Source organism: Silene latifolia, chromosome X (assembly GCF_048544455.1).
Source record: "Silene latifolia isolate original U9 population chromosome X, ASM4854445v1, whole genome shotgun sequence".
Taxonomy (NCBI): domain Eukaryota; kingdom Viridiplantae; phylum Streptophyta; class Magnoliopsida; order Caryophyllales; family Caryophyllaceae; genus Silene; species Silene latifolia.
In genome coordinates, this window is record NC_133537.1 from 123,314,165 (window position 1) to 123,338,347 (window position 24,183).

The 24,183-nt window shown below is 37.8% G+C and overlaps 1 protein-coding gene and 1 non-coding gene across 3 annotated transcripts; both read right to left on the minus strand.

Moving 5' to 3' along the window:
* Positions 1-1,944: 1,944 nt before the first annotated feature.
* Positions 1,945-4,110, minus strand: LOC141623575 (uncharacterized). 2 transcript variants are annotated; one of them, XM_074439670.1, is made up of 2 exons: positions 3,760-4,110; positions 1,945-3,408 (listed from the first exon to the last, which is right to left on the minus strand). In XM_074439670.1, exons 1-2 carry the CDS (start codon positions 3,877-3,879, stop codon positions 2,317-2,319), a joined length of 1,212 nt encoding a protein of 403 aa, XP_074295771.1. In that variant the 5' UTR covers positions 3,880-4,110; the 3' UTR covers positions 1,945-2,316. The 2 variants fall into 2 exon arrangements, with proteins under 2 accessions (XP_074295771.1, XP_074295770.1); XM_074439669.1 differs by having other exon boundaries at positions 1,945-3,411; positions 3,760-4,048.
* Positions 4,111-10,117: 6,007 nt separating this feature from the next.
* Positions 10,118-10,224, minus strand: LOC141625425 (small nucleolar RNA R71). Its single transcript, XR_012535206.1, has one exon. It is a non-coding gene; the product is annotated as a small nucleolar RNA R71 (small nucleolar RNA).
* Positions 10,225-24,183: the final 13,959 nt, after the last annotated feature.

Consider the following 24,183-nt stretch of genomic DNA (forward strand, 5'->3'; position numbering starts at 1 on the left):
AGTGATAGTTGATATTTTATTTATTTAATTATTAAAATAATAATCCAAGTAGAAGAAAGTAAGCAGACATTACAAGCATGGTGCACATGAGTTGCAATGGGGACAGAGTATCTTAACGTGGGAGCTTGCCAAACCCACAACATTCGCCTCACTCCAGATTCTTCATTCATAATAATAATATATCGGTAATCGGCAAGTCTTCTTTGTGATCGATATTACTATACATCAGCTAGTCTTGCTTATGACGGGCTAATTCCATCATAAACTTGTGATCTCTCACAAAAAGGGAGAGGGGACAAGGTGGGGCACCTCCCATGTGCTTCCCACTCACCTCTCAATGAGCATTTTGTGAGAGGAAACGGTATCCGTCACAAGTTTGTGGCGGATATCGCCCGTCTTCAATGAGATTTTGTGACTATACAAAATAGTTCGGGATATTCTCTCGTGTACCTAGACCTGGCAAAATCAACCCGGCCCGATTGACCCGACCCGAAAAAGATGACCCGAGACCCGAAATCGACCCGAATTGCTGAACCCGAATGACACCCAAAGCCCGAAGTGACCTGACCCGACCCGAAAATGACCCGAGCTTTCATAGACCCGTAACAGACCCGACCCGAAATGACCAATCCGAAACCACTCAACCCGAAAATGACCCGACAAATTATAACTTTAATTGACCCTAATAGACTCGAAATGCCTCTCTTCTCTTAATCTTTGACCCGAAAATGGCCTGGCCCGAATTAACCCCACCCGCTTGACCCAAAACACACCCGACCAACAAACCCGAAATAGACCTGTAACCCGAAATAAACTGACCCGATCCGAACTAACCCGAAAAGTTGAGAAACCCGAAATGACCCGACCCAAACTGGCCCGACCCGAACCCGACCCGGTTGACCCGTTTGCCAGGTCTACCCCTCAGCTTTTTCATTTTCTATAATATACCCCTCTTTTTATGCAAAAAAAATTTGACTGTCAATAACTCTGGGTTACAAGTTCAGAATACGATAAACTTTTTTTCCAAATTGACCGTCTTTAAGAGGTCTTCCGTTTGAAAAAAAATTCACCGACGTCTCAACTCGTAGACGGGAATTATGGTCGGTCAAAGTTTATTCGTTAAAAAATGTTTGACCAACCATAACTATCGGCTACGAGTTCAAAAAGCGGCGAATTTTTTTTCCAAATTGAAGGCCTTGACGAGATAATTGGTTTGAAAAAAAAATAACCGTTTTCTGAACTCGTAACAGAGAATTATTGTCGGTCAAAGTTTTTTTGCGAAAAAAGAGTGACACCATGTAAAAACGAAAAAGTTCGAGCACACGACAGAGAATATCCCAAATAGTTCTCTTTAGAACTAGTTAACTGCCATATACAACCCCCCCCCCCCCTAAATAAACCAAGGCCCTACTTGTTCTCAAAACTATGTTGTCCAACCGTCGATCCATAAAGCGAAACAGATAAGCAACTGCTATGATCTCAACATACTTGAACCACACACCAATATCATAATGTATTCTATTTGCTTCATATTCCAATCAACTACACAAACTTTTGTTAAGACATGAACATAAAATGGACAAAAAATAAGATAGATGGAACAAACTATATAAAAGTTTGTCTCATCTATTCAGGTGGGACGTTATTTGACCAGACGAGACTAAAACCTATTGTGTCTACCTTAATCTACAACAACTGGACAAATTCTATATGCACCTGAATGCATACACTCCAAAGTGAGTATCGAGTTCTAAAATTACAGCGATTCCAAAAGAGTTTCCATAAGTGAGGCAAGCAACAATAGCAAGTCCAACCTATTGTTTACCAAATCCCTCCTATAATTGCAAGATAATAACATCAGTCTGTGTCTTTGGTTGTTTATCAACTCAGAAATAAGTCAGAAGTGGTTGTATCTTAAAAGCATACATTTATGAAACTCAAAAATACAGCAGACAAAAAGATTCAATGAATTGAATTAATCATGACGAACTAAGCATTCCACAAAACAATTTGGCAAAGACGAGGAGGAGAAAAGAATATAAGGACAGTATTAGTCCAAAACCGCAACCAGCAACCCTTCAAAGTATTCTCAACTTAAATAAGTAGATGTGATTGATTAGTCATGCAGCTCCTTCTCGGGGGATTGGAGGAGAATATGTACCAGTTCTCAAGCAAAATTGACCTCATGGGATAAGATATATATATACACGATTCTGAAAATGCATATTGCGGAGAAATGGCGCTCTGAACACCACTTTGACTTTTTGCGGAGGTCAACAAATCTCAGCTGGGTATAACCGCTGCCTACCTGAAATGTCATTCACTTTCTCTCACACAGTTTCCGGGCAACAAAAATTTGTACTCGTCAGCCTTATCCAAAAGGAAGGATGGCAGATGAACAGCAGAGTAGGAATGTGGGACGGGACCCATCTTCCCGATTATGTCCTTGAATGTGTATTCCTCTGGTAGCATATCAAATAAGTCATCCCCATTGCAGATTACTCGCTGAATTCTTTTAGGGTTCAAGAAGTGAGAGAATCTTACTCTATCATTGTGACTATAAGCTTTCATCTTGAATATAAACTCGCTGATGCGGCGGAAACAAAAGCTACAGTGCCACCCGGCGTCAGCTAGGAGATTATCAGTTTGCCTGTAATGGGCGTACCTTGTCTTCCCTGTCTGATATTTGTGGATTGAAGCTCTCCAACTGTTATTGTCCACGAGAAATTCAAAGGAGTATATGTAGTTTTTAAGTTGAAGATGAAGAACATCAGGACTATCATCACACCACCTCAACAGATTGATAGTGTGCCTGCTCGGAATCTCATCAACATCCGACATTATCAGTAGATCATCATCTGAAATACCCGCAATTCTTAGAAGCTGATCTAGAGCAACACGCTGATACGCTTCCTCAACAAATGGATTCTCACCCTTTCTGAACCGTCCCCCAATAGTCCCATAAGTCAAACGAGGCTCAATAAACTTAAACTTGTCACGATTGGCAGCAAAGACCAGAGGCTTAGGCAACCCGGAAAACGTGGAATTAGATTCAAGCACGACAAACTGTGTGATGTAAGGGTACAATTCCTGCCATCTTAAAGTAAGTATGTCGACCTCATTGCTGAAAAGAACAGCATCAAAAACACGCCTTGGATAGTCGCGTACTTTCCATCCATGGAGCTTACAGAGATTCTCCATTGTCACATTTTCACTATAATAATGTGGGATTGTATGGAAAGGTGTAGGTGGCTTTTCCCACAAAGGTCGGAGAAAATAAGTGATCTTCTGGCCATGTAAATAGACACCCAAAGTGCACAATGGGACAATCAAGAAGAAGAATAAGCAAGTCTTCAAATCCAACCCTCTCAAAACACAACATAATCTCGAAAACCTCCATTTGCTCGACTGCTAGACAAAAGGAAGATGCAATAACCCATTAGTTTAGTTAAACAACATTGACACTATACCACATAGTTTCACAACTTGAATCCTAGATTAGCAGCCGGAATTAACAGATGAGTTTCATATAAAAACCCAAAATTAAGCAAATCCAAAAAATAATTAGTTGCATTACACTTTTCACAAATTCTTATTTAAGACAGGCATATCCGTCTTAAACTTAAAGACGGGTCAATTGTAGACTTTTTAACCGAGAAGCCAACAGAAAATTATCAATCAACAATTGTATTAAACAAAAAACCCAGATCAGAAATATATATATAAAAAAAAAAAAAAAAAAAAAAAAGAGGGAATTACCTGACAACAGCAATCCTTGCAGAGATTATCGGTTTTTTTAGAACAATAATGACCACCTTGTTCAGCCATCAACAACATTTTGTCACCTAAATCTTTTGGAGCCACTAATTTGGTGGACATATTTAATAATAAGAAAACTCACAAATTAATTTCGAGAATCGAAGCCAATGTGGGAGAGATTAGAGGCAGGCGATTAAAGTTCCCCCAGCTAAACTATATGAGGATAATAACTTAACTAAAAGTTTTTATGAAATGAAGAGAATTTAAGGGGAATGTGAAGTACTTGTATGTTTTTAATGCCCACTTTATTAAGGCTTTTTAGGGAGATTGGAGATATAGCCGTTTCTCGATGTTTTTTTTAAGGAAAAATTACAAATAACCACTTCGTATTTGCGCATTTTTACAAATAACCACCATGTATTTGCATTTTTACAAATAACCCCCAAACTTTCATCTAAACTCCCCAATCACCACCGTATATTTGCCCCGACACTTGTTTTTCTTATTTCCCGACTCGTTAAATAACATTTTACGTAAAATGCCCATAATACCCTTCCCTCTATTACTCCCAAACATACCAATGTCTTTGTAAAAATCATCAGCATACTCCCAAACTTATAAACCCTAAATCCCCAAATTGATAATCCCTAATTAATTCACAAAGATCCATCAATCATTAGCTAAAATCCAATTGATTTAACCAACAATTCAACGATAAAACCTAATAATCTAAGCTGCTCATCATCAATTTCTCCCTCTCCATTTGATTCTAAACTTAGCTCTTCCGTTGTAAAAACAGATGTATTCGCAAATGCACTCGAAACATCATCTATTGTTGATGCTGATTCGGCTAATATGCCCAAATCCAAGGATTTTTCGTTGATTTTGTGTTTAATTCATGAAAAGGTAAACACTTTGTATCTATTAACAAAGTGCAGGAGACTACTGTTGTTCTTACCAAGTGTCTACATAAAAGTTTACTCTACCCTTTGTTTATACTTCAGTCTTCATATGTCCAATTCCAAGGAGTTTTCCGTTGATAATCCGCAAATTATCGTCTTTGTCGCCTGATTGATTGATGGATTCTATGAATTAATTAGGGAATAACAATTTGGAAATTTATGGTTCATAAGTTTGAGAGTATGCTGATGATTTTTAGAAAGACAAGGGTATGTTTGGGAGAAATGGAGGGAAGGGTATTATGGGTATTTTATGTAAAATGTTACTTAACGAGTCGGGAAATAAGAAAAATAAGAGTCGGGGCAAATATACGGTGGTAATTGGGGAGTTTAGATGAAAGTTTGGGGGTTATTTGTAAAAGTGCAAATACATGGTGGTTATTTGTAAAAATACGCAAATACGGGGTGGTTATTTGTAATTTTTCCTTTTTTTAATCAATAAAATAAAAATATATAGGTACACTATGATGATAATATGAGGACATCTGGATATTTAAACCATTTTTTGTCACGAAAATAACCATGGGTTAGGGGGTTTAGTTGGAGAAGTGTAAGGGTGTTTTCGTAATTTAAGTGGGTTTGTTTTGGCTGGGTCCAAATTCTAACGTGTTTATATAAGACGCGTTTCAGAACGCAGTTTAATTGGGAGTATGACTTAGCACAAACACGACTAAGTAACCGCAATCTTTCTCATGTGGTGTTACTCCTTCACTTCGTGTTTTTGAGGATGTCATAATGTCATTTCTTGTTATTCAACTTTGGTTGTTTGAGTATCTCTTTTGAGAAACGGCTGATTAATAAATTTATTAAAAGACTATTTTACAATTTTAAGAAAAAGTGGTACTAAATGTAATAAAATATATACAAATCATGATTAAATATAAAATTGGTAAATTTGTTATGTAAATAGGTATGAAATTGCTATGTCACGATCAACAACAAAAGAGTCACGAAATACAAATAAAAGGGTACGGAAGGCTGGTCTCTCAATAACTTATTGAAAGACCGTCTCTCCCAAGTTTTAGTGTTGTTTTTTAAGGCCTTTTTTCGCAAAATATCATTCGCACTAAGTTTTCGTATCATCGACTTATTTTACTAAAAGATTATTATCTACCTTTTTCTTCCCACCTTCTCCCTCTATCGTCTCACAATCGATTAAGTTAATATATATCGCAGGGGTCGGATGACAAGTGGATGAGGCCAATTTTATTATATTTTAACCGGTTATTAGAGAAGAAGGTAAAAGTGAAGGTAGATAACAATTCTCTTTTTTTTTTCTCATTTTATTATGGAGTAGTAAAACTTAGATTCATCATACTCCTTCCGATCCACACCAAAGGTAACACTTATCTAAAACGGACGATCTACACCAAAAGTAACATACCTTATTTGGCTACAACATTACAAGTTGTCCTTATACCCATTTCATATTTATAAAAAATGCTATTACATACCTCACATAACATCCCACAATTAAATCCACAATTACATGACCCACTTATTTTTTTTCCCTGTTTACCCGCACTTATTCCAATATTTTTTAAATACTCCATTTTTCCCTGTGTTACCTTTGTAGGAAATATGAACTTATCTGACCGAAAACCACCTTAATTGAGACGCCGTGTAAGACACTGCCCTAAGTCAGTTAGACCCCCCACTATGGTGCGTCTGAGTACCTTGGTTACCGACTCCAGGGTTAACGCCTCCTTCCGCACAATGGTACACTCCACAGACGGAAGTGCAAACTGTTCTCACAAAGATAGATTATATATAGAAGAGATAAGAAGAGAAGAGACGTTTGTGTAAATTTTCTGTGTGTCTAAGCTGTGGAAGAATGAGGATTTTATAGTGGAGAAAAGGCTCCTCCAGCAGTCACATAGATATACCAAATAATGGTATTGAATCTGGTAATGAATACCATAATAGTGGAGAAAAGACTCCTCCAACAGTCACACACCGCGCACGTGTCACGAGCCAAGCCAGACGGACGGCGGTGTGGACATAGCCACCCGCGCCGCGCGCACCCATGCGTTTTGTGTTTCAGGCGGCAACACTTCTCCCAAGGAACTCCGGCGCGAGCCAAAGCACGTCATTGGTCGTTACCGATTTGAAAGACATTGAAACCGGTGAAAGGTTTGACAAGCTTGCATTTGTGGAGTCGCCATCAATTTTTATGAAAAATTGGAACCGATCCTCGCGTCATGTCAAGACACAAAGTAGTGACATGGACACTAAGAAATTCGTTACCCTTAGTATTCTATGTCTACAATGACTCTCGTGATGCCAATGAACACGGATGCTCACAGATATCTGAGTAAGGGGTGGGGGTACGTATTAGGAAGCTCTTTATTTGAACACCTAATTCCGCCCCCCTCGATAACGGCCTCTACTAATGATCAAGGAAGTTATTTATACTCGATATGTTGTCAATTGTATGCATGCAATGCAACTAACATGGATTAAACCTAGCATGTGAATTTAACTAAGTCGGTTAACAAACAATTTAGCACTCAATTGGATCGAAGTTGGAAGTTAGATTAATTACATATGAATATACCAGAGAAATAAAACATACAAGATAAATATGAAAATACGATAAATTACATGATATAAATTACAATGGATTAACTTGAATTTACGTCATAAATATGCTCAAAAAAAGATTTTAAAAGAAAAGAAAAAAATAAAAGAACAAAAAGAAATTAAAATATGAAAGTCGAATTAAAGGGTGATAATATGAATAATAGTCGATTAAAATCCTAATTAGAAAGCCTACATGATGTGACTCATATTTGAGCACATTTAGTCCCCGAATTAACCTCGTTCCTATGCTTTATACCACATAATTGAGTCATTTCTTATCTTTAGTTTCCCATTTTGCGTATTCTTTGAGGATATGTGTCCTTTGTAGGAGAGGATCGCTAACCTTGCATTCATGTGGCAAAATGGAGCTAAATTGATGGCATCTAATGACCAAGCATCAAAGAGAAGACAATACTAGAAGGCCTAAGTAGATAATAAAGTGAAATGGACAATGATGAAAGGATCCTTGCATCCCCGAAATGATCCTTGCGGATTGTGAAGGAGCCAAAAGAAGAGTAGCTGACTGCCTAAGGATCCGAGCGGATCAGACACGATCCGGGCGTCTCCCATCATCAACATCCGGACGTCTTTCGGCCAAGACGAGCGTCTTGCAACCCACGGAGCCGAGCGTTTTCCAGACGATCCGAGTGGATCAAAGGTCAGAGAGCCCGTGCCACAGCTCAAGACACACGGATCGTGGCAGGACTAGCTGAGAATATGCTCATTTCCTTCGAGAGGAGCATTTCCTCAACTTTTCTTAGGGTCTTAATAGTCATTTAAGCCCTTAGTAACCCTAATCTTTGTACCTAATCTTTAGTATAAATACCCCATTGTACTACCTAGATTAGACTCATCCCTGAATACTCTCTTAGTAATATCTTAATCCATTCTTAATCTCATCAAATTAGTCTTAATTTAGTTGTAATACAATTTATCAATATTAATTATATCTTAATCTTTCCTTAATTTCTCTATTGTTCTTCATTTATTTTGGGTAATTAGAAGATTATTTGGGTTTATTTGGGAGATTGACAACCTTCCATCAATCATCAAGTACTTCTATTATTCTTTGCATTATTATTTGGAATCGTCTTCCTAGGTATAATTCCTTTTACCCTTGTTTTAATCATTGTTAATTACTTTCATTTATTCATCATGTTTAGCTTTGTTAGTTTGATTGACAACCTTATTAGCATGCTAAGCTTAACCATGAGTGAGTAGTTTCCTTAGCTAGGGTTAATGGGGAAGTAGGGGAAACAAACATAGGAAATGATTCATGCTTAATCTAATGTGTTTTCATAATTAAATTACTTGTTTGTTGTGATTTCAACTTATGCACATGTTATGTTTGATTAAATGCGAGCCTATGAATCCTTGCATTTTTTACCCATCACCTATCTCTTTAATGAGGCTTGTAAGCTTATACACCAACTCGAGCCTCATTAGACCATGCATAGAGTTGAATAGGAAGGATTAAGTCGACTTGTAGGTGTTGTACAATCTAATCGATTCGGCTCCGGGACCCAACCCTTCTTAGGGATTGTAAGCTTATACACCAACTCGATCCCATCACAATAATAAGTGCTTGCTATATAATTGAGAACATGTTTGTATGATCAACTCCCATAAAACCCTATGAACCCATGACACCCTAGTGCTTTTAATCAATTGTTTACATCTCATTTTAATTGCCTTGGTTGCTTTCATTACTTTACTTTTACCTTGTTAATTAGCTTAGACCAATCTCATCTCAACCCAAATTGTGACACCCTAAGACATAACCATTTACGATTGAGAATCCTACATCAATACCCGTCCCTTGAGATCCGACCTTTACTTGCCTCTTTACTAAGAGTAGTTTGTGAAGTTATAAATATTGTTTTGGTTGGTAAATTTTGACAACGAGTTTATAACCACACCAAAAATGGCGCCGTTGCCGGGGACGGTGTTCAATTGATTTGATTAATTGTTTTTAGTTGTGTCTTTCTTTACCTTGGAGAAGTCAATCTCCTCAAGGTCGTTCTAATTATTTTCGAGTTGTTTGATATTTTGCATGACTAAGAGATCACAAGGTAATCCATTACCTATTGATCTTGAGATTGAAAGAACCTTAACCAACAATAGAAGAGTTGCTAGAGGTACTTTGAGAGGTATTGGAGATTTTGTGGACATTCAACCAAATAACATTGAGTTTACCAACCTTTTTGCAAGAGAAGGAGAGGACAACTCAATACAAAATCCACCACAAAATCAACCCACAATGCCTAAATTCTCATCACATTCCGTACCAACCGAGGAGAACCTACCAAATGGTACTCCTACACCACCACATTTAACCGGTGATTTCATTGCCAAATCCACATTCATACAACTAGTTGAGAGAAGTCAATTTGGAGGGATGCCTAGTGACCCTCACTCACATATGGAGACTTTTTGTGACTATTGTGATGCGATTTCTCAAACTGGAGTTACTCAAGACCAAATCCGATGGGTATTATTTCCTTTTTCTTTGATTGGTGCTGCAAAGCAATGATTGAAGAGTCTAGACAAGTGGTGTTAGTCCGGTGGTAGCGGGTTAAATCTTGAAGCTTGCGAAGTGCGGGAGTTGAGAGGTCCCGGGTTCGACTACCACCGGGGCGATGATCACTTACACTGCGGCCCCGAAGGGGCTGTCTTACATAATCCATGTGGTGGTGCGGGAATGCATGGACTCGAGGGGATTGAAGAGTCTAGACAAGACTACTCTTGGTATTGATTCATGGAAGAAGTTGGCACTTGCTTTCTACAAGAAATTCTATCCTCCGGAGAAGACTAACATGTTGAGAGCCCAAATCACCGGGTTCAAACAAAGGGATGAGGAATCATTGTATGAAGCATGAGAGAGATTTAAGGACACTTGTCGTTCTTGTCCACACCATGGACTTAGCGAGTGGTTCCTTGCAATAATTTTGGAACGGTCTATATGAAGACTCCCGCAACATCCTCAATATGGGATCTAATGGGATGTTCACCGAAGTTGATGACAATCAAACATGGGCCAAAATCGAAGAGATGGCGGTTCATAATTCACAATATAGTAGACGTCGAAAGGCTACTAGAGGAGGAAAACATGAGGTAGATTCCATCACTCAATTGGGTGCTCAACTAAGTGCTCATATTGACATCATTAATTTAAAGTTTGAGAAGGCTATGGCTAAGCTTGATGAAGCTTCCAAATCACCTAGACAATATGTTAATGCTATGGTGGCATCATGCTCAATTCCAAGTGGAGTATGTGAGAGTTGTGGAACTTTGGGACATGACCAAAGTGAATGTAGGGGAACAAGTGAATGCTTTCCAAGCATACAAGAGTGACTCCCCTTATTCCAACTATTACAATGAGAATACCAAATTCCATCCCAACCTTTCATACAAAAGCCAAAATGTTCAAAACCCTCAACCAACATACACCCCACCTCCAATGAGAAACCAAGCTCAAAGACCCTTTTACAACCAAAGCCAAGGTTATCAAAATCAACCTTCATACAATCAATCCAATGACCAAGGCTTTGATGTTCAAAAAGCGGTCCTCCAAATGAAAAAGAACCAACAAGAATTTTTCACCCAAATGCAAAAAGATAGCCAAGCCAAAGACATCACCTTCAACAACATACTATCCCACACCAAAATGTTGGAAACCCAAATGTCTCAATTAGCATCTTCTAGCTCTCAAAGACAAAAGGGGCAATTACCACCTCAAAGTAATCCCCCAAGACACGAGTCGGTGAGTGCCATCCATTTGAGGAGTGGTACAAGGTATGAAGGGCCGAAGAAGCCAATTAATGAAGACATTGTGGATGCTAGTGACAAGCAAAGAGTTGTGGAGAACTCTAAAGAAGAACCTACCACCAATGAAGTTTCAAAGAAGAAGAATGAATAGAAGGCTAAGGAGAAAGAGCCAATTCCCGATTAGACTTCCATTCCCAAGTCGTCAAGCTAAGCCTAAGTTTGATGAACAACTTGGGAAGTTCATGGAGATTGTGAAGAACTTAGAAGTCTCAATCCCATTCACGGAATTGATCAATCATATTCCGGCCTATGCAAAGTATATGAAAGATATTCTTACCAAGAAGAAATCAATCCAGAAGCTAGAGACTATTGCATTCACTAAAGTGAGTAGTGCTATTCTTCAAGGAAGTTCACCTCCAAAACTCAAAGATCCGGGAAGCTTCTCTATTCCATGCACCATTGGTGACACCACAATCAACAAAGTATTATGTGACCTTGGAGCAAGTGTGAGTGTCATGCCATACTCGGTATGCAAGAGGCTAGGAATGGGAGAGCTCAAGTGCACTAACATTACTCTTCAAATGGCGGATCGATCAACAAAGATACCTTTAGGGGTATGGGAGGATGTGCCCGTAAGAATTGGCAAATTCTTCATCCCGGTAGAGTTTGTCATTGTAGACATAGAGGAGGATTCCAACATTCCTATCATCTTAGGAAGACCTTTCTTACACACCGCGGGAGCGGTAATCGATGTGAAATATGGAGAGCTCACACTTGAAGTGGGAGATGAAACAATCACTTTTAATCTTGACAAGACAATGAGAGCTCCCCGACTACATGAGCCATGTTTCATGATTGATCATTATAGCCAAGAAAGTGATAGGAAGAAGTTGGCATCTCAATGCAAAGATCAAGTTATGGGTAAGGAATCACCACCCATATGGAAGAAGAAAGTAGATACTCTTCAAGATGCTATCCGGGGAGCAAGGAAATTTCAACAACAATGAGAGCTTGAATAGCTCACCACTAATCATGACAAGAGAAGAAGAAGGCCTCATTGGCCATGACAACAAGAAAGAGGAGTTGTTTTCATCAACTCATGATACCATAGGGAAGCAAGCTAGTGAAGTATATAGTCTATGGGATGATGAATTTGAAGGATTGGTCAACCCCTACATTGGCAATGCTATGACCTTAGACCAAGGCTTTGTCGATCCTTGTCATCACCTTGACATGGGTCACCACCATGAAGAACACAATGTGCAAAGGTCTATTGAAAATCTTTATAATGAAAATGAACAAGCCTTCGACTACTTCTACAAGGTGTTGAGCAACATCAACAACACCTTGGTTATGCCCCCTTGACATCGCATTCAAGAGTGAGAGTTTGGTGGAGTCCTTCCTAAACCACCATTTGTAAATATTCTAACTCTTAACTTGCATTTTACTTCTTGTATTGCATTTTTGTGAATTTTGGATTTGCAATTTCGTACTTTGATCAGGATTTTTATCATGAGAGAAAGTGAGGGAGGGATTTTAATGTGTTTTGATGTGTAGTATTTGCTTTAGTGTGGGGATAGCAATTGCCTAGGCTATCCGAGCCTTCATAGTGCACCCACAATGATGAACAAAGGAATGAAGAAAGATTGATATGGGAAATGAAGATCCCCGCGGGTGGAACTGAACTCGTGGGTGCTGTGCAGGAAAGGATCCGAGCGTCCCGGAGAGAACCCGATCGTCCTGGGCATGATCCGAGCGTCCTGGCTCTAAGACGCTCGTATTGGGAGAGCTGAAGTTGAAAATTTGGGACTGTTTTAAAATCTGGGCAGATCACATAGAAGACGCCCGTCCCAGTCAAGAAGACACTCGTCTCAGAAGAAATCTGCGCGTCTTGGCCTGAGTAAAAACTGAAAATTCACACTACCTATAAATCCGAGCGTCCCCAAGTGAAGACGCTCATCTCCTGCAGAAATCCGCCCGTCTCTAGAAGAATCCGCGCGTCTCAGCACGGGTGGAAAATAGCAGAGCTGACTGTTTTAAAATCCGAGCGTCCCCTACCCAATTCGCCCGTCTTCTGCTGCTGAATGCTATAACACGGGATTAAAATCCCCACATCCCCAATTCATTTCTTTCTTTCAAAACACAAACACACACCCAAAAACCCTCAAAACCCTCAATCCCCTTATCAACAAAACACAAATTAATCACCCAAATTCACCAAAATCAAACCCAAACTTCCTAAAGATCACAATCAAACTACTCCTTCATCAACAAAACACCATTCAAACACCAAAATCCTCAAAAATTGAATTGATTTTCTAGGGTTTCAAAGCAAAATTCAAAAACCCCATAATCAATTAGGGATTAATTGAAGCTTGAGGAGACTAGAAGCATTCAAGCAAAGCTTTGTTTTGTTGATACAATCTTGAAAAGGAGAAGACATGGCAAGGACTAAAGGTGGAAACAAGGCACCCACAACATCAAATCTTTCAAAAAGGCAACAAGCTCTTTTAGCCTCAAAGGCTATGGTAGTGCATCAAGCAAGGGTGGAGATTCAAGAAGTTGCTACTCCTATGGTGGAAGCTACTCCTATTCCGGTCATTGAACAATTACAAGAATATCAGGAGGTAACTTTCACAAACGATTCTCATAGAAAAGCATTTGTATCTCTTGCTAGAAAGACCATTTTGCCTACCAAATTCATATGCCATGATGCCTTAGCTAAGTTGGGTGTGCTTGAAAGGACCAAGCACTTTTTCGAGTCTATGAAATTGAAAACACTCTTCGATATGCAAGAATTGACTTACCGCTCCCTTACCATGGAGTTTATAAGCTCTTTGAAGGTGACTAAGGTAGAGACTCAGAAGGGTATACCCTTTGTTGGAGCTTGTGTACTCCACAATTAGTGTGATAACATTTATAAATCTCTTATAGGTTCACAAGGGTATACTTAGTATTTTATCAGTTGATTAACGATTACTTAATAACGGTTGGCTTGCTAGAAGGTTTGACGTTATTATCATACTGATGGCGGTGATCAACTGGTCCCTAAAAGTCACACCTAAAGGATGTGTTTGAGAGATGTGATTATGGAAATGTAATCACATTGATGCCTTATATGACTAAAAGGTTAGTCCATGTATTTGACTAAACAGTTAGTCAATGTGATGATGAGACGATTATTTAATCTAATTAAATAATATTATTTGAGACAATTAATGTCAATTCGTAAATTGAATATAATATGTTATATTTAATAAATGTATATAATGTTAGCTTAAACGAATTAAGATGTTAATTCGTAATTAAATGTAACCAGTTATATTTAATTGGCAAATTATAAATATGCGATATTTATAGTTAATGTATATATTATACAATATTGTCATAATAAATGTTGACAGACTGGTATTGATAAATCGATCGCATTTGTTATAAGTGGACTTATTAATACATGTCGATAGATATGACAATTGATAAAAATTAATACACATTATATACATTAGAATAACTACCAAAAATAAGGAGATTTTTCTCTCCTTATTTGAGGAGTCACTCGGTCAAAACAAAAGAGAAGAAAAAAATATCTCCCCTTTTTCTCTCCCTTTTTCGGTTATAATAGGGTAGAAGGGAGATCATTTTGTTACTACTCTTTTGACCTAATTTTCTCTCATCATCAAAAATACACAAAACCCTAAAATTAATTAGTGAATTTGGGGATCTCATTCTAGCAAATTGAGAGGCATTTCTCGGAGCATCTTGGGTGCAACGATTAGGCGAATATCAATTCGATATTGTTCTTAGGCCATATTTGCTAGGACCGAAGGTTGATTCTTAATCTCTCTATTTTGTTTATGCTATTTCATTTATGACTCGTATTCATAATCATAATTTCGTTATAATCCTAATAATCTTAAAGGAAGTATACCGATATCTCCTACAAGTGGTATCAGAGCCAAGGCCACAAAATTATTTTTGTATGATTTTCATAAATGATTTAAACAAAAATTTGAAAGAAAAAAAAAAATAAGGTTTCGGCTGGTTTTAAAAAAAAAAAATTTTTTGCCGAATGATTTTTTTTTTTTTAGCCGTGAGGTTTTTTTTGTTTTGTTGTTCTTGTTTCCATTTTGATTTATTCATATTGTTGTTTTATTTTGTTAAGATGATAATATGATAAAATTTGTAGATGTTTTGATTTAATTAGAATTAAATTGAAACGTAAATGGAAATTGTTTGATATTGTTCAATTGTTTTTGGGTCATTTCTTATCTTTAGTTTCCCATTTTGCGTATTCTTTGAGGATATGTGTCCTTGGTAGGAGAGGATCGCTAACGTTGCATTCATGAGGCAAAATGGAGCTAAATGGATGACATCTAATGAACAAGCATCAAAGAGAAGACAATACTAGAAGGCCTAAGTAGATAATAAAGTGAAATGGGTAATGATGAAAGGATCCTTGCATCCCCGAAATGATCCTTGCGGATTGTGAAGGAGCCAAAAGAAGAGTAGCTGACTGCCTAGGGATCCGAGCGGATCAGACATGATCCGGGCGTCTCCCATCATCAACATCCGGGCGTCTTTCGGCCAAGATGAGCGTCTTGCAACCCATGGAGCCGAGCGTTTTCCAGACGATCCGAGCGGAGCAAAGGTCAGAGAGCCTGTGCCACAGCTAAAGACGCACGGATCGTGGCAGGACTAGCACGAGAATATGCTCATTTCCTTCGAGAGGAGCATTTCCTCAACTTTTCTTAGGGTCTTAATAGTCATTTAAGCCCTTAGTAACCCTAATCTTTGTACCTAATATTTAGTATAAATACCCCATTGTACTACCTAGATTAGAATCATCCCTGAATACTCTCTTAGTAATATCTTAATCCATTCTTAATCTCATTAAATTAGTCTTAATTTAGTTGTAATACAATTTATCAATATTAATTATATCTTAATCTTTCCTTAATTTCTCTATTGTTCTTCATTTATTTTGGGTAATTAGAAGATTATTTGGGTTTATTTGGGAGATTGACAACATTCCATCAATCATCAAGTACTTTTATTATTCTTTGCATTATTATTTGGAATCATCTTCCTAGGTATAATTCCTTTTACCCTTGTTTTAATCATTGTTAATTACTTTCATTTATTCATCATGTTTAGCTTTTTTAGTTTGATAGACAACCTTATTAGCATGCTAAACTTGACTATGAGTGAGTAGTTTCCTTAGCTAGGGTTAATAGGGAAGTCGGGGAAACAAACATGGGGAATGATTCATGCTTAATCTAATGTGTTTTCATAATTAAATTGCTTGCTTATTGTGATTTCAACTTATGCACATGTTATATTTGATGAAATGCGAGCCTATGAATCCTTGCATTTTTTACCCATCACCTATCTCTTCAATGAGGCTTGTAAGCTTATACACCAACTCGAGCCTCATTAGACCGTGTATAGAGTTGAATAGGAAGGATTAAGTTGACCTGTAGGTATTGTACAATCTAATCGATTCGGCTCCGGGACCCAAACCTTCTTAGGGATTGTAAGCTTATACACCAACTCCATCCCATCACAACAATAAGTGCTTGCTATACAATTGAGAACATGTTTGTATGATCAACTCCCATGAATCCCCTATGAACCCATGACACCCTAGTGCTTTTAATCAATTGTTTACATCTCATTTTAATTGCCTTGCTTGCTTTCATTACTTTGTTTTTACCTTTTTAATTAGCTTAGACCAATCTCATCTCAACCCAAATTGTGACACCCTAAGACATAACCATTTACGATTGAGAATCCTACATCAATACCCGTCCCTTGGGATCCGACCTTTACTTGCCTCTTTACTAAGAGTAGTTTGTGAAATTATAAATATTGTTTTGGTTGGTAACTTTTGACGATGAGTTTATAACCACACCACTACGTCAAGACGAGAAAGAGTTCAAAGACAGAAACCAACCCAGAACAGACGCAACAACAATTGCGTCCTCTGGAAGAGGCGCATCCCTTGTTGCGACTGTTCTTGAGTTGGTTTCTGACTGTGAATGTCAGACCCGCGGGTTAGTTATTGTTCGTTGGTTAATTTACATTGGTTATTGATATACATATCGATTGAAAGTGATTTAGCATGTTTATGTAGAAAAGGTCGTCATGAATTAGATTAAAACAATTTACACCGAATTGTTAATATAGTTTAAACAACTTGCAAAGTCGGGATATATTTTTATATACAAAACCCGAATGGTTAAAAAAAAACCAAAATTAAAACGGAGTTTAATGAATTAGAACTGAAATCAAGTTGAAAACAATGTACGAAGGATGAATTCAAGGGACTTGATATGGATAAACCGAGTCTCTTAAATCCGGGTTTGAAATTATGACGAAAACACGCAAATATTGACTAGAAGGGACTTAAGTCGAAAAGATTTGATAATATTAGTAATAAGAACTAATTTGGAAATTCCTAGACGAAATAAGAAGAAAAGAACGAAGAAAGAAGATAAAAGGCGAAAGAAGCGAAAATCCGAGGAAGAAGAATAAGAAGTGCAGCAACTGAAGGCAACCTCTGAAAAAGGCGCAGCAGATGCTGCAACCTTCCCAGGAGGCGCATCAGTTGATGCGATTCTTCCCCACTTCAGATCTCTGCTGTTTTCGTCAAAAGGTTTTAAAAAGGTGATTTTGAAAACAGTTTTGAGCATGCTTATGACATATATTCTTACATAAAATTAATACAGAAAATAAAGTACAAGATTAAGGTGGGATTTTACACCCTCGGACTTACATGATAGCGTCGCGAGATTTAACTAAATCGGTTTTTAGTGGTAACTCGACTCAAACTATGTAGATATGAAAGTGCCGTTGAAAAAAGATTTTAAAAGATTGATTTAAAGATTGTGTAGTGGTCAAATTGGTCGTTCTATGCAACATGACTGGTACCCAGAATGATCTGGTCTTACGTGGTCGCGTAGAGCAAGCACGTAAGCGCCGAAACGCAAGAACGCGGTCTTAGAATGCAAAGGGAGAAGAGAAAGGTGGACACTCGCGTGAAAAATGTGTGAGGCGAAGGCCTCTATTGATAAGGTTATTTTCAGTCATTGGCCTATCAAAATAAATCCTATTCTCAACTAAATAGTAGCTAGCAGTAAGAAAGGGTCGAATCCACATGCGAGTTAATTATTCTAGTTTGCTATTATTTAGATTCGTCTTAAAGGTAACAATTTTCTTGATGGATTTGGTTGATTTCTAAAACTAATTGCGAGGTAAATAAAACGAATTCAAATATGCTAAAAGAGTCTAGGGATCGGGTTCACTAGGTAGTCATCCAAGGGTGAGATTTAATTCATTGATTGAGCAATTTATATTATTGAAAGTCATACGATCGGTCGATTCTAATATGTCTTTTTAGATCTAAACTTAACATACGATCGCAATTATTAAGTCAGTCTAATTCAATTATCGTGGCCTATACTAGTCTTAACCCGGTCGGTGAAAATCCTACTTTGCAAGACTAATTAACCAATTCTGACCAGTAATTGATTAATTGGAAGTAAGACAACAATTGAACAACAATCAAGAGCAATTTAACAATCAATTCATTAATTAACTTTTTCTAACAACCTAGACCCCCTTTCACCCTAGAATATGAAATTAGCTACGCATACTAATGGTAATAACAACAATAATTATTATAGAAGACATAATTGAAAGCATGTAAAGATGTATAACAAGCAATTGAATGAAATAGAACTTGAATTAATAATAACTAAAGAAGGATTAGAGAGTACCGTAATTAAAAGGTGTTTAGATCCGAAAATAATAATAATAAAACTAAGCTAAGAGTTTTACGTGAGTTATAGGGTAAAATAAGACGTAGCTAGGTAAAATAAAACGTAAATACACATAAGGTACGAATTGGGTATTTATAATAAAACATAACCAACTTATGGAAATTGCGGAAAATCCCTCAGCTCGATGTGTACTCGATCGAGCCTAGGTGCACTCGATTGAGTACACTACTTCCTCGATCGAATCTGCTTAGGATTGATCGAGTATACTCCCTTTTCAGCTCTTTTCTTCGTGTTGTCTTCTTCACTTCTTTTCCTTTATTCTTCTAGATTCCCGTGCCATACTTCGTGTTTTCCTTCATGCCCACTCCACGATGCCCATTTCATTCCTTTGCTCCCCAAATGCATCATTCCTGCATTAAACATCAAATAGCGGAAGTAACAACATTCTAACATAAAAGGCATGTAATTAATATAAATTAGCATGAAAACCGTATCAAAAGTAACTAAGGGGAGGCATAAATATGCATAAAATTATGACTCATCAAACTCCCCCAAACCATCTCTTTGCTTGTCCACAAGCAAAGCATCATACATTACATAAAGCAATCATACAAATGGCAAACAAATAACTCAGAGCTAATGTTTAATGCATACAAATCCCGAGCTATCCATAACTGTAACAAAACAATGACCAAAGTGTACCAATAAACAAATTCAAAGGCACGGGTAATAGAAAACGTAGCTCAAGTCTCATGTCACCATACTATAGACAAATGCTAAATACATTTCGATCTTGCAAGACAAATTAGTCGGATTCTCGCGGATTCATTCATGCACTCATAAGTATGGGTGATTTATATGTGAAGATAGAAAGAAGTAGAAACACTCACTCAACTTATGAAACATGCATGCAATCTAATGTGATAGAGATTTTCCCAACTAATATGCATTCACAATGTAGACAAAAGTACATGTATCAGGGACAATAAGGATGATAAATGGGCAAAGGTAGAAATGGTTTGTGCCAAGGCACGTTATGGATATGTGGAGCTAAGACGGTAGTCGCAGCGCTAAACCAAAACAAATTCTAGACAAAAGTAAGCATGAATACAACCCAACAGGGAAGTCATCTCAACTTTACAACACATGAGAGCTTATGAAGTACTCTCCAAATATGCATTAGACTCTAATAAACATCCTTTCGATCCTTGACAAAACCAAAACGAAGTAATCAATTTCTTTTCTTTTTTTCCAATTCTGTTTTTTTTATTCTTTTTCGATTTTTATTTTTTCTTTTGCTTCATATTTTTTCCTTTTCTAACACAAGGATACAACACAATTGCTAAAATCCTTAAGAGAAGGGCAAAGAAACACCGTCCAATTGGAAGAAAGATGATAATGGTATTGAAGTGGCTCTATTCGAAGAGCATGGAATTTTTTACAACAAGGATGAGAGCTTACAAAGCTCACCCCTCATGACAAGTATAAATGAAGGCCTCCTTGGCCATGACAAAGAAGAGTTGCTCTTGCCAACTCATGATCCTCCCAACATAGGGAAAGAAGCAAGGGAAGTATATGGTCTATGGGATGATAAGTTTGAAGGACTTGTTAATCCTTTCATTAGAAATGTTATGACCCTAGACCAAGGCTTTGTAGATCCTTGTCACCACAACATTGACTCGGACTACTACATGAATGAAGACAACAATGTGCCAAGGTCTTTGCAAGACCTTTATCATGACAATGAACAAGCCTCTGATTACTTCTACAAGGCGTTGAGCAACATCAACAACGTCCTTGCTTTACCCCCTTGACACCTCTCAAAAGAAGGAGAGTTTGGTGGAGTCCTCCCTAAACCACCATTTTTAAATATTCTAACCTCTTAACTTGCATCTCATTTAACTTGTACATTACTCATTTTTTTGCATTGCATTTTATATGCTTTGTTTGTAGAATTTGTGTGACATGAGAGCAAGTGAGGGAGGGATTCTAATGTGTTTTGAAATGTGTAGTGTTTGATGATCAAGTGTGGGGAAGAAATTGCCTAGGCTACCCAAGACTTTGTAGTTCAACCCATGGAAGAATAGGAAATGAAGAAGCAAAGATTGCGGGAAAGGGATCCCCACGGGCAGACCTGAGCTCGTGGGGGCTGGAGTAAGAGCAAAGAAAAAAATGAGCTGCAGCAGAATCCGCTCGAGCTAGCTTCAGGACGGGCATCCCAGCACTCAGCACACTCGAGCCAAGCCCAAGTCGAGCGTCCCCAAAGCTTAAACAAAAATCTTGAAACAAAAACCGCCTGTCCCCAACAGAGGTCGAGCGTCCCCTACCTGCTATAAGATTAAAACACGGGATTTTTACTTCAAATCCCCATTTCTATTCTTCTTCAAACACAAACACAACATATTCCCTCACTACAACAATCAAACCCATCATCCAAAAACACAAATTACTCAACCAAATTCCTCCAAATCAATTGCAAACTTGCTCAAAATCAAAACAAATCACTCCTTTGTCAACAAAAAGACCTTCAAACATCAAAATCTTCACAAAATCAATCAAAATTTCTAGGGTTAGAGTAAAATCCGAAAACCCCAAATTGATTGAAAATTTGATTGAAGTTGGATGAAGAGGAGAACATTCAAGCTTATTCAAGGTTTGTTGACAACAAATTGCAAGGAGAATAATCATGGCTAGAACAAAGGGCAACACCAAAGCATCAAAATCCCCAACTTTATCCAAGAGAAAAAAGGTTCTAGCATCAAGTGCTCTAGTGGTAGTGCAACAAGTTATGGAGCAACCAAGGGAAGTCATTGAGGCCATTGAGAAAGTTACTACTACTTTACCGGAGATTGAGCAACTTAAGGATTATCCGGAGGTAACTTTTATTTCTAATGAGCATAGAATTGCATTTGAATACCTTGCTAAGAAGAAAATCATTGCCACTAAGTTTGTATGCCAAGATACTTTGGATAAGTTGGGAGTGCTTGACCAAACCAAGGCATTTTTTGGGTCCATGGGGCTAGCTACCCTATTTGAAATGAATGAATTGAAATACCCCTCCTTAACCTTGGAATTTATTAGTTCTTTGAGGCAGTATAAGATTGAGACCCGAAAATATGTTGAATTTCGGCTTGAAAACAAGAGTAGGAGGATGATTAAGGGTGATTTCGGAAAGGTTTTTGGAATTGGTGACCTTTGGAGTTTCGACAAGAAACCCCACAAATTTGATGCCAAGCCCCTTTGGAAGGCAATTTCCGGGAGGAAGTTGACTACATTTAGAGAATGCAATGCCTTGTATATCCATCATCAGGGTATACTGATATTGGCATAGGTCCATTTCAAACACCTTGATTGCTAGGAAAGAAGCTACCCACATGACCGAACTCGACCGAACCTACTTGGATTCCAAGATGAATGCCCATGGGAAATCAAAGAATGAATATAATATCCTTTAATTGTTGATTGAGATATGGTTGGACTTCAAGGAAGGAAAAGAAAAGGCGGCTTTCATTGTGAATGGAGGCTTGATAACGAGATTGGCAAAGCACTTTAATCCAAAATTCAATGAAGATAACACCTACAAATCAGTTAAAGGTGGCAACCTCCTTGACATGAACACTTTGATCCACAAGTTCCATTGGGTAAAACATAACAACTCCGCCCAAGGATATGAGTGGGTGATCAAGGATGCCAATTCGATTATCTTGCCCTGGAAAATATGTCGAATTTCAACTCGCCGTTACAACTACCTTCTTCCCATCTCAAAGATTGCCAAGAAAACCATCAAGGAGCAACAATGTCCAAATGAAGAAACGTCCTCCTTAGTGGTACCTCCTTACCCGTTTGCCTACCAAGAGTTCACAACAAATGATCCTAGTGTTGTGACGGGCAATGATTACTTGACACAATTCATGAAGCATATCCATAAAGAAGCCTACAAAGATCGGGTGAACACTTACTACGCCCAATATCCACCCCTTTACCATCTTGCTAGGCAAGGACTCCTTGACCCCAAGAGTTCCTTGCCGGATTGGGTGGATAGGAAAGTGTTCTTTCCTGAAGCTTCTCAAGATGAAGAAGGGGATTCCTGGGTGACTAGGAGTGAGGAGGATGTTGATGATGAGGATGGGGAAGGTAGTGGGTCAAGCCATGATGATGATGAAGAGCAAAGTTCAAGTGAAGAAGAAGAGGAGGATGGTGAAGCCTCCGAGTCCATGGAGGGAGATGATGATGATGATGATGATGATGATGATGAAATGAGTGAAAGTTGATTGTTGACAAAGCATGAAGGAGGACGACACAAATGCGGGGTTGATAGCTTATGCTAGCTTGTCGACCTATTCCATTGTGAGTCTCCTACCCCTCCTTTTGCTTTGTTTTTATCATGTTTACATAAATTCTATAACTTTTATAACATTTAGTTTAGAGCCTCTAGAGAGTTATTTTGGACTCTTTGATGGCTAAGAGTTTTTGAGTCCTAGCATCATCAAAAGACTCACACCTCGGTAACATTGAGGTGACTATCTTTTTAGCTTCCACCATAAAGAATCCAAACTGACAAAGTAACCTTTCATGCATTGCATTTGCATGCTTATGAATAAACTTCCCTAATTTTTGCACTAGAAATAGTGTTTTGTTCGGTTTGGGGAAGTTCATTCATAGGCAACCCGAGTTAATTTAAATTAGCTCTCCGAACAATAGAAAGCATGCATCATATAGCTTAGTTTAGTTTGCATCACATGTAAATACTCATCATATGTAAATATTTTACATGTAGTCTGCATTTAGTGTAGAATCATGCATCACATTTAATATCATGCATGCTTTTGCATAATTTCCTATCGTTTTGTCCATTGAGGACAATGTCCATCCTAGTGTGGGGATGGGAAATTCTAACATTTAACATTTTAACATCTAATCCTTATTTCAAAAAATGATAAAAATTTGAAAATTCTAAAAATAAAAAAACATGTTCTTTCATTTGCAGTGTAGAATTGTATATATTTGTTTGTTTGTTTATCACTCTTATCACCTTAGGACGATATAGAAGACCGCAGGGTATGATTTTTCCAAATCTCCTTCCTCATTCCTATATGTTAATGACAATGTGGCTAAATTTTTATTGATGCGGTACAAACCTATGTGTTGTTAAGAGTTTGCATCTAGTTTATATGGCATTTTAGTCGATAGAAGCATATGCATAAGAGTTGTATATATGTTAGTTGCATCATGGCATGTAGTTGCATAGTAGATTTTTTTTTTGTGAAAATGCCTATTTGGGAAGCTTGACAAGTGTATATAAGGCCCTTGTAGATAATTTTTCTCCTTGAGAC

Coding starts and splice junctions, on each gene's coding strand:
- LOC141623575 (XM_074439669.1), bottom strand. CDS start 3,879: ATGTCCACCAAATTAGTGGCTCCAAAAGATTTAGGTGACAAAATGTTG. Junction 3,412..3,759: donor GCAAGGATTGCTGTTGTCAG/GTAATTCCCTCT, acceptor CCTTTTGTCTAG/CAGTCGAGCAAATGGAGGTT.